Below are 12,402 nucleotides of genomic sequence, written 5' to 3' on the forward strand. Positions count from 1 at the left end.
AAAGGCTTTTGACCGGGTTGACCACGAGTACCTCTGGTCCACTCTTTTGAGGTACGGTCTGCCTGGGGGGTTTGTGGACTGGCTTAAGACCTTATACGCTGGGGCTGAGACTTTCCCTCTGGTAAATGGGTGGATTGGACAACCTTTCGGGGTAGGATCTGGTGTCCGTCAGGGCTGCCCTCTTAGCCCATTGCTGTACGCGTTTGCGATCGATCCCTTCCTCAGAAGGATCGAGTGTGGACCGTTGGCGGGGGTGGGGATGGGCGGGGTGGTGCCAGAGGCTATCCTGAGGGTAGTGGCCTACGCGGACGATGTCACCGTTTTTGTTTCTTCGCGAGAGGAGGCGATGGTGGTGATGTCAGAAGTGGAGAGCTACTCGGAGGCTTCCGGGTCCAAGGTCAACCAGGACAAGTGTGAGAGTCTCTGGCTGGGAGGCGGGGATCCCGGGTTTGATCTTCCGGACACCCTCCCCGAACCCCAAGAACACGCCAAAGTCCTAGGCATCGAATTTGGCCAGGGTGATTACCCCACGAAAAACTGGGAAGGCAGAATCAAAGGTGTCGCTCAAAAAGTGGACCAATGGAAGGGTTGGTCTTTGACCCTGAGGGAAAGGGTTGGCCTGTGCAAAGCTTTCCTGCTCCCCTTACTAATCTACCTGGGCAGCGTCTGTGTCTTGCCAGAGCCTCTCTGGACTCGGGTCTACAGTCTGTTCTTTCAGATGTTATGGGGGAATAGACTGAACCTAGTCAAGAGGGAGGTCACTTACCGCACGAGGAGACTAGGGGGGTTGAATATGGTGAACCCCGTGGTGTTCCTAGTGAACACCTTTTTGAAGGTCAACGTGGCAAACCTCTGGAAAGAGAGGGCTCCTCCGTGGGTATTCTCCTGCAAGGGATGGTTTCAGCCTTTCTTCCAGGAATGGGAGACAGGGGGAAGATTGAAGGATCTTCGCACACCGCATGGGCATCTCCCGGCTTATGTTACCCCGGTTCTGAAGATGATGCGCCGGTGGGGTCTGGGAATGTGGGAAGTGAGGTCCCTCCCGAGGAAACTCCTCGACATGCGGGTCTTGCTTTCGCATTTTCAGAGTCCATTGGTCCTCAAGGACTGCCCAAGTCGGGATCTAGAGGTTGGGTTGAGTTTGTTAAATTCTAATAGGATCCCCAAGAAGTACTGGGACTTGACTTGGCGCTGCTTCCAAGGTAAGTTGTATGTGAGGGACAATCTGAAGTACAGGAGCTCCGAGGACAGGAATTGCCCCCGTGAGGCTTGTATTAACATGCTGGAAAGCATGGAGCACTTCCTGCTTCATTGTCCCTTTAATACAGAGGTGTACAACAGGGTGGGAGCTTCCATTGGTTGGCCGCGGCTGGCTACTCTGTCCTATGCCGAGTGGGCCTATGGAGCGTTCGGAGACCTCGGGAGAAGGGACAGAGTCACTTTATTTATAGTCAGCGCAGTGGTCAGGTACTTCACGTGGAACGCACGAGTTTTAGTTTCGACGCAGAGTAAAATCCTCCGTGTAGACGAAGTTTATAGCAGCATCCTAGGTGCCCTGGTGAAGGTCCGTTCTCTGGAGTATGAAAGACTGGGTGCCCGGAGGGCGGCCCATCTCTGGAGGGGTTTCTCCTTCGGGGTGCCTTAGTCCGTTAGTACTCCTATATCCTGGTGGTGGGCTGATGCCTTTTCACTCTAGAGTTTTGTTTTGAATTTCAGTCTCCTGAATAGAAGGTTTGCAAGCATCGAACTTGAGCCTTAAGTGGTGAGTACGTAGGTTATGTTCTGTAACGTTAGTTTATGTATATATTGTATATAGCGTAATGTATGTATTGTATATATTGTGTATAATAGAGGGTCTTAGTTAGGTTGGGTGGGGGGATTGGGGGGATGGGGGGTTTTCAACAGCGGTGATAAGAGACTGATCTGGCCTGGTCCAGGCCCCGCCTGGGGAAAAACTTTGGGGCCTGATCCTAGCTCGGAGAAATCCTGAACTTTGTGGCCAGAGCTGGATCAGGGGTGGTGGGATAGTTAGAGTAGATGTGTGTTTTATATATAGTGTTAAAAAAAATAAAAAAACAATCCCAAAAAAGGAAAAAAATAAAAAATAAATAAATAAAAGGAAAAAAAGAAAAAAAATATAGAAATTTTGTTAATTTTGTATACTATGTTTGTAATTAGGTTTGTCGTAAGTGTGAATGTGGCGGTGTAAGGGGGAGGCTGTGAGGTAAGGCAGTGGGACCAGAGGGTATTAGGTGTGTCTTGTACAATATTCGGACTGGTGTCATATGTTTATATTGTATATAGTGTATATAGTATTGTATATGGGACGGTGTAAATGTAGTTCATGGGGTGTATATAATAGTGTGAATGGAGCTGGGTCGGGGGTTTTACATGATTTTATTTATTTATTATTTTAAGGGGGTACTGGTGTAATTATTGTAATTTTGTTCCTTTTTTGTTTTTTTTAGTTTTTAATTTCTTGTTTCTTTAATTTAATTTTCTTTTCCCGTTTTGTAGGTCGAGAATTTCCCTTATTGTTTCCATTTCTTGTTTATTTCTTTGTGTTTGTGTCTGATTTTGTCATATTGTTTCTGATTGGAGTTTTTGTTCTATGTTTGTTCTGTTGTGTTCTATTTTGTAACGTCGTGAAGGATTTTATAATAATAAAAAAGACCTACAATCTATTACTCCCTGTTATCAGCCATTACTGGGGGAGGTGTAGGACAGGAGACTACAATCTATTACTCCCTGTTATCAGCCATTACTGGGGGAGGTGACTGTAGGACAGGAGACTACAATCTATTACTCCCTGTTATCAGCCATTACTGGGGGAGGTGACTGTAGGACAGGAGACTACAATCTATTACTCCCTGTTATCAGCCATTACTGGGGGAGGTGACTGTAGGACAGGAGACTACAATCTATTACTCCCTGTTATCAGCCATTACTGGGGGAGGTGACTGTAGGACAGGAGACTACAATCTATTACTCCCTGTTATCAGCCATTACTGGGGGAGGTGACTGTAGGACAGGAGACTACAATCTATTACTCCCTGTTATCAGCCATTACTGGGGGAGGTGACTGTAGGACAGGAGACTACGATCTATTACTCCCTGTTATCAGCCATTACTGGGGGAGGTGACTGTAGGACAGGAGACTACAATCTATTACTCCCTGTTATCGGCCATTACTGGGGGATGTGACTGTAGGACAGGAGACTACAATCTATTACTCCCTGTTATCAGCCATTACTGGGGGAGGTGACTGTAGGACAGGAGACTACAATCTATTACTCCCTGTTATCAGCCATTACTGGGGGAGGTGACTGTAGGACAGGAGACTACGATCTATTACTCCCTGTTATCAGCAATTACTGGGGGAGGTGACTGTAGAACAGGAGACTACAAGCTATTACTCCCTGTTTTCAGCCATTACTGGGGGGCAAGACTGTAGGACACAACTGACCTATTGAATAAACTAGCAGCATAGGTCCTCTACCAGAAGAAACCATCCTGGCCACCATGGATGTGGAATCTGTACTCCAATATCCCACACCAGGATGGATTAAATGCCTGCAAAGTCTTCATGAAAAACACAGGAAAAATGCTGATTCTGTGGTAAAACTTACAAAATTCATCCTCACCCACAATTACTTTGAATTTGACAACAAGATGTATCTACCAGAAACTGGTACAGCGATGGGAAGTAAAATGGCTCCACAGTATGCAATTCTTTTCATGGCCAAGCTTGAAAGTGACTTCTAGTCCTCATGTCCCATCAGGCCTCTGGCCTACTACCGCTATGATATTTTAATCATTTGGACGGAGTCTGAGCAACAGCTAAAGACGTTCCACGAACAGTTTAATCAATTTCAATGTTGCAGGTTTCAGATTAATTTTCCTGCCCGTTTTAGCAGTATTCCCAAGACCAATTAAAAGGAGTTTTTCACTTTTATGAACAACACTTTTTTTCTACTAGTATTTGTTATTTGTTTTGTTTTTGGATTTCATTACAAATTACGCACAGTTTTGCTTTCATAGCCTTTTTGTTTTGCTGCACATTTAACTTTGATTTGGTCTTTGGAAAGAAGTCAGTTTAGAGGTGCTGAGAAAAAGACAAATAATGATGAGCGAACATGCTCACAACACGTTCGCTCATCACCAGTTATAAACTCTCACAATATTCAAATCTGAATAGACTCACTGATGGATTCCAAGTTCACTCATTCAGCAACTAGCAGCTGAGTCCCATACAAAAGGTAAATTGGGCAACATTTTTAATTACATTTTAAAAATTATTTTCACTACCAAATGCATGCATTTAAAGGGAAAAATGCTTAAAGTGGAAAACCCCTTTAACAATCAGTTTGAAAACTGTCAGTGTGCAGTCAGCGCACATCAATGTTGTTTTTCTCCTTTGTAGAATGCAATCTGTCAAGTAAACTATGACTCCCAACAGGCATTGAATGTCTGCATTTATCAGGGCATGCTGGGAGTTCTAGTTCCAAATGCAGAGAAGCATGAGACCACCATTAATCTGACTTCACTGGTCTACATTTCACTGACCATTCTAGGTCTATGGGAAAAGGGGAGATCGAAGCTGCCTGCCACCTTATGTCATCTCAGCCCAAGGCTCCACATAGAAACTATTTTAACAAACTGTCAAGTTGTTTATTATATGCGGCCTCTTCACAGTGCATAAAGTGTAGGGGGGTCCAACACTTTCACAGGGGCCCAATCAGAGACTCCCTTGTTTCCCTTTGGGTCAGTCTGAGCCTGAAGAAAGATTTCAAATAATGCACCAGCACTGTTATAAGTTGCAAATATTGGGGTACCGGCCCTTTAATAATGAGTTTCACATAAGGAATATGTAGAAGAGGAAACAGCCGATCCTGGAGGAGAAGTGGGAGGCCGCACATAGGTGTCACCAACAACCACAGACCTGACTCAGACGTATCTGAGTGAGGCGGCTCCAGCACAAGGGGAGTTAATAGGCGCACATATACGCGCCCTTGTTCTCCTGCGCTATTCTCCCTGGAGAGGAAAAAGCCTTTTCATGTTATTTTTACAGAGTTATACTGCAAAGAGATGAAAGAAAAAGAAAAATCCAGAAAAACTTCAACCAAATAACTTAGATTAAAGGAACAGAAGAAACCAGGAGGGAGGAGGAGGCCGACCTCACCAACCCTCCGCGGAGGCCGACCTCACCAACCCTCCGCGGAGGACAAGCACATACATCTTCCTACGGCTACGTTCCCACAGAGAAAATGCTGCAGGTTTTTTTTATTTTGCTTTTTTTTTTTTATTGAGGAATGGGTGGGGGCAAAGAAAATCTGACACAGTTAACAACTCAAGAGAAGTGGATGTGATTTCATGTAAACTCCTGCTCTGCGGGTGTGATGTACTGCAGGCCTGTGGTTTCTCTATAGGCTCCTATCTGGAGCCGGAAAAAGTCCATGTAAAAATAAAAAATAAAAAAAAAACAGCTGCTTTAAAGTGCAGAATCAAAGCTTCTCTGGACACTAAAAAAAAAAAAACAAAACAAAAAGGGATTTCAGAAATCTCAGCTTCTGCTGATACTGAAAAACATCTTATTTACATAAAAAAATAAAGCGTGTGAACAGAAACGCTGCTTCAAATCTGCACCAAAAAACACAGAAGCCAGGATTTGGGTAAAAAAAAAACCAAGATAAAAAGTACCAGAAAAGAAGCCACATTTACACAAAGCACTCTGCGCAAAGATATCCATGTCTCCTTAAACACTCTGTCCTGCTGTGACCACTGACCCCCGCACTTTTGCAACCATCTCTCCATATTCTCCTCCAATACCAGACCAGTTCTCCTCTCAAACACGCTGTGACAATGAGAAACTTTCTCCTTTTACTACGTACATAAGTGCATTATGTCCTGAAATACTCTGTGCTGCAGTAGAAAAAAAGGCTGCACTTTCTATTTATGTAAAATAGTTCACTTTTATAAACAACAAATTACTATATTGATAACACAAAGCCACAAATGAAATATTGTAACAATAAACACTTTGGAAAATGTCCTGGATCAGGACACAGCAGCACTGAGCAATCCTGGCCCAAAATCTGCACCGCTGCCCTGGAGCCAGATCCCAGCCTGTAAACACTGTCTGCACTGCAGAATACACACAGCGCACACACAGCCCAGGACTGACTGCGCACACACAGCCCAGGACTGACTGCGCACACACAGCCCAGGACTGACTGCGCACACACAGCCCAGGACTGACTGCGCACACACAGCCCAGGACTGACTGCGCACACACAGCCCAGGACTGACTGCGCACACACAGCCCAGGACTGACTGCGCACACACAGCCCAGGACTGACTGCGCACACACAGCCCAGGACTGACTGCGCACACACAGCCCAGGACTGACTGCGCACACACAGCCCAGGACTGACTGCGCACACACAGCCCAGGACTGACTGCGCACACACAGCCCAGGACTGACTGCGCACACACAGCCCAGGACTGACTGCGCACACACAGCCCAGGACTGACTGCGCACACACAGCCCAGGACTGACTGCGCACACACAGCCCAGGACTGACTGCGCACACACAGCCCAGGACTGACTGCGCACACACAGCCCAGGACTGACTGCGCACACACAGCCCAGGACTGACTGCGCACACACAGCCCAGGACTGACTGCGCACACACAGCCCAGGACTGACTGCGCACACACAGCCCAGGACTGACTGCACACTGCACACACACAGCCCAGGACTGACTGCACACTGCACACACACAGCCCAGGACTGACTGCACACAGCACACACACAGCCCAGGACTGACTGCACACAGCACACACACAGCCCAGGACTGACTGCACACAGCACACACACAGCCCAGGACTGACTGCACACAGCACACACACAGCCCAGGACTGACTGCACACAGCACACACACAGCCCAGGACAGACTGCACACAGCTTACACACAGCCCAGGACTGACTGCACACAGCTTAGGCTACTTTCACACTAGCGTCGGCCGACGGACGTTGCACTGCGTCGTCCCGACGTACGTTGTTAAAGTTTTGCACAACGGGGGCAGCGGATACAGCTTTTCAACGCATCCGCTGCCCCACTGTAATGTCCATTGAGGAGGGGGCGGAGTTTCGGCCATGCATGCGGGGGTCGAAAATGGCGGTGTGCGCGTCGTGGCCGCCAAAACACGACGCATCCGTCTGAACCATCAGAGCACGCTAACCTACATGAGTTGATAATTTTACATAGTTATCTAATCTATTCTAGAGCTTTTGTTAAAGTAGTTTTTGAAACGTCAGAATATAATGCTCGGCATTTGCTTACAACTTGCAGGACATATTGCTTTTGTTCTTCATCTTTTGTCAGAAGGTCGTTAAAGTCGGTTACTTCCTACCTCTTTTAATTTTTCTTTCCTAACTTTTGGATTTACAACCCTAGCGTGCTCTGATGGTTCATCTGTGCTACTGAGCAATTTATTAGCCATTAACAACTTTTCATTGTCTGTAATGGTGGGATCAAAAAACGATAATCCCACCAACTCTGCATTCAAATACCACAAATGGTTCGAAAATTTGGTCAGGGCTATTTCTGCAATGTTGTTGTCACATTCTATATAGTCTAACAGACTATGCAAAATACCTAAATCTTAAAATACCTCAATTTGGATTTTTTCAAACTTTGAGCGACGAGCGGCACGGGTTAACGTCGTTTGATCGAGCTCAAATTTTGGCTATCTCAATATCTGGAAAGGGGAATCGTTTTGTGGGGTCCAGACGGACAAAATTCCGACATCGATTTTTTGCGGTCACCCTATTGCACACGGTATATATACACACACACACACACACAAACACGGACTGACTGCACACGGTATACACACACACGGACTGACTGCACACGGTATACACACACACACGGACTGACTGCACACGCTATACACACACACACACACACGGACTGACTGCACACGGTATATACACACACACACGGACTGACTGGACACGGTTTCTATACACACACACGGACTGACTGCACACGGTATATACACACACGGACTGACTGCACACGGTATATACACACACACGGACTGACTGCACACGGTATATACACATACACACACACGGACTGACTGCACACGGTATATACACACACACACACGGACTGACTGCACACGGTATATACACACACACACGGACTGACTGCACACGGTATATACACACACACACGGACTGACTGCACACGGTATATACACACACACGGACTGACTGCACACGGTATATACACACACACACGGACTGACTGCACACGGTATATATATGTATATACACACACACACGGACTGACTGCACACGGTATATATATGTATATACACACACACGGACTGACTGCACACGGTATATATATGTATATACACACACACATGGACTGACTTCACACGGTATATACACACACACACGGACTGACTGCACACGGTATATATATGTATATACACACACACACATGGACTGACTGCACACGGTATATATATGTATATACACACACACGGACTGACTGCACACGGTATATACACACACACACGGACTGACTGCACACGGTATATACACACACACACGGACTGACTGCACACGGTATATACACACACACGGACTGACTGCACACGGTATATACACACACACGGACTGACTGCACACGGTATATACACACACACACGGACTGACTGCACACGGTATATACACACACACACACACACACGGACTGACTGCACACGGTCTGACTGCACACGGTATATACACACACACGGACTGACTGCACACGGTATATACACACACACGGACTGACTGCACACGGTATATACACACACACGGACTGACTGCACACGGTATATACACACACACGGACTGACTGCACACGGTATATATATGTATATACACACACACGGACTGACTGCACACGGTATATATATGTATATACACACACACACGGACTGACTGCACACGGTATATATATGTATATACACACACACACGGACTGACTGCACACGGTATATATATGTATATACACACACACACGGACTGACTTGCACACGGTATATATATGTATATACACACACACACGGACTGACTTGCACACGGTATATATATGTATATACACACACACACACGGACTGACTTGCACACGGTATATATATGTATATACACACACACACGGACTGACTTGCACACGGTATATATATGTATATACACACACACGGACTGACTGCACACGGTATATATATGTATATACACACACACACGGACTGACTGCACACGGTATATATATGTATATACACACACACACACGGACTGACTGCACACGGTATATATATGCATATACACACACACACGGACTGACTTGCACACGGTATATATATGTATATACACACACGGACTGACTTGCACACGGTATATATATGTATATACACACACACGGACTGACTGCACACGGTATATATATATGTATATACACACACACACGGACTGACTGCACACGGTATATATATATGTATATACACACACGGACTGACTTGCACACGGTATATATATGTATATACACACACACACGGACTGACTTGCACACGGTATATATATATATATATATATATATATATATATATATATATGTATATACACACACACGGACTGACTTGCACATGGTATATAAATATGTATATACACACACACACAGACTGACTTGCACATGGTATATATATGTATATACACACACGGACTGACTGCACACGGTATATACACACACACGGACTGACTTGCACACGGTATATACACACACACGGACTGACTGCACATGGCATATATGTATGTGCGTATATATACATATGCGCGCACACACACCCGGTCTGACTGCACGCAGCACACAGGAGCCACTGATGGATTGTCAGCTCTGCTGCACAAATCACACACACTCCCCAATTACAGCTGGAACTTGTAGCCATATAATCACTGAGCTGCCGCCATTCACACATCCACAATTTACCACCTGGGCTACAGCCAACTCTTGTGACTAAGAAGATGGGGGTTGTAGTTCTGCCACAACTAGAAGTTAGACTCACCCCACTTAACCCATAAAACACCAGGAGGTCAGTAAAGTGGAGGGTGGAGAGCAGGCACTTGTATATACAAAGATTTCATCTTAATTGGACCGGAATTTTACCTTTTGGAAAAGCAGTTTACAATCTACAGCAGCCCCTCACCGCCCATACACACCCATGGGCAACAAGGGTACTGAGGATTACACAGAAAGAGGGGGCTGTACCTGTAGATCTCCCCTGCTGGGCAGCTGGGTTGTGTAATGCCACTTTTTGGGGCCCGACCCCTCACTCATCTCTGCTGCCTTGGAGCAGGGTGACCACACAATTGTCATCATTGCTCTTACCCCGAGTCTTGCGCTGAACCCTCCATCTGCAGCCTCTGACCCAGGGAGCTCACCAGGGGCTCCTGACCAGCCTCACACAGGGGCCCCTGGTCATTCTGGCTGTTCCTGGGGCTTCTTGCACAAAGTTTTACATTCACAAGAGCAGAACTTCCTGCGTGTGGTGTTGGGGGGATTCAGGAAGGGGCAGGACTGTGTCAGGCTATTAGTAGCTGCAGCTGGAGGAGGCAGGGGAAGCCCTCACCCTCTCAGTGCACCCCTGGTATGTGCCACATCAATGCCCAGGTCTTCAGCAGTGGATGCTGCAGAGCTGACCACAGGGGGCGCCACTTACATGAAGAGAAACACAATTGTCACACAACTCTGTGCAGGGACGAATACTGACAGCTTGGGGCCCCTGTGCAAGGACTATGTCTGGCCCCTTCCCTGTCCGGCATGCCGCTTATGATGAGGACAATGTGGCCATGGACCCCCAAAGCCTTGGGCTCTGAGCAACAGGCCAGATTGCCCTCATTATCACCGCCCTGTTAGCAGGGGGTAAATATAAGGCTATGTGCAGACGTAGTTTTTTTGTGTGCGGATTTTGGAGAGAAAACCGCAGGTAAATCCGCAGGACGTCCTGCAGTTTATCTGCGGTTTTGCCCTGCGGTTTTACTCCTCTTAATGGATGAGGTGTAAGGCTGTGTGCACACGCTGCGGAAAAGGTGCGGATTCATCCGCGCGGATTTTGTACAATCCGCAGGTGAAACCGCAGGTCAAAAGACCTGCGGTTTTGCCTGCGGATTGCTCTGCGGTTTTGCCCTGCGGTTTTTCATCTCCTCAATGGAGGAGATGGCAAACCGCAGGAGAATCCGCAGAAAGAATTGACATGTCAATTCTTTCTGCGGATTGAAAACCGCAGATAATCCGCGCGGAAAATTCCGCACCGTCTGCACTGCGGTTTTTGATTCCCATAGGGAATCATTGTACTGTACACCGCAGCAGAAACTGCTGCGTGTGCACACAGCCTAAAACTGCAGCGTTTCTGCACCAAACAATTGACATGCTGCGGATTGTAAACCGCGCGGAAAAATCCACAGCATGTGCTCAGCGTTTTTTAATTTCCATAGGAAATAAAGGTACTGTACAACGCAGCAGAATCTGCACCGTGTGCACATACCCTAAAGGCTCATTCACACGTCAGTATTTTGCATCAGTGTTTGTATGCCAAAGCCAGGAATGGAACTTACCGAGAAAAAAATATAACTGAAAGACTGACTCCTGTTCTTTATTTTGGAGACATTCCTGGTTTTGGCATACAAATACTGATGAAATACTGATCAAAAATACTGATGTGTGGAAGAGGCCTAAAGCACAGGACACCATAGCTAATAATACTACGAGGCTGAAGTTGGTTTCTTATTCGGCAATTTTTTCTTTTCTGTTTTTTATAGGTTTAACAAAAAATAAGCATCACAATAATAACATACAATGCAGCGAGGTGACCTGATGTGACTACACCTAAAAACAGCTACAAAAATTATAAAACTGGCACAACAATGAGCTGATAACATGCTGCATTCATCTTTCCTTCAACTTTGCCCAAGTTTCCTGTGCCTTTGTAGCTCACACATCCTCAAAACATCAGCAATCCACCTCCACGCTTTACAATAGCAAAGGTGTTCCTTTCATAATAGGCATTGTTGACCTTTCTCCAAATGTAACGTTTAGGCTGCGTTCACACGTAGCGTTTTATTTGCGTTTTCAGGCGATTTTAAACGCGCGATTTTGCCGCAAAAATGCCAAAAAAAAGCATCCTATGGGAATCCGCAATTCTGTGCTAATGCTGCAGGTTTTTCCGCAGCGGAATTGCATCGCGGAAAAATACGCAGCATGCTCATTGTTTGTGCGGAATCGCGGGAAAATCCGCACACATAGGAATGCATTGTTCTGCTTACTTTCAGCATGTGGCTGT

General features: G+C 46.2%; 1 protein-coding gene across 1 annotated transcript in view; it reads right to left on the reverse strand.

Moving 5' to 3' along the window:
• The window catches only part of RIN3 (Ras and Rab interactor 3), a 97,341-nt gene extending 86,702 nt beyond the window's left edge, over positions 1 to 10,639 (reverse strand). Inside the window, exon 1 of the mRNA XM_073578130.1 lies at positions 10,452 to 10,639. Within this exon, the coding sequence (XP_073434231.1) occupies positions 10,452 to 10,477 (26 nt within the window). The 5' untranslated portion in view covers positions 10,478 to 10,639. The remainder of the gene's footprint in view (positions 1 to 10,451) is intronic.
• Positions 10,640 to 12,402: the final 1,763 nt, after the last annotated feature.

This window comes from Dendrobates tinctorius, unplaced genomic scaffold, assembly GCF_039654945.1.
Source record: "Dendrobates tinctorius isolate UK_male_01 unplaced genomic scaffold, ASM3965494v1 ptg000058l, whole genome shotgun sequence".
Classification (NCBI taxonomy): Eukaryota; Metazoa; Chordata; class Amphibia; order Anura; family Dendrobatidae; genus Dendrobates; species Dendrobates tinctorius.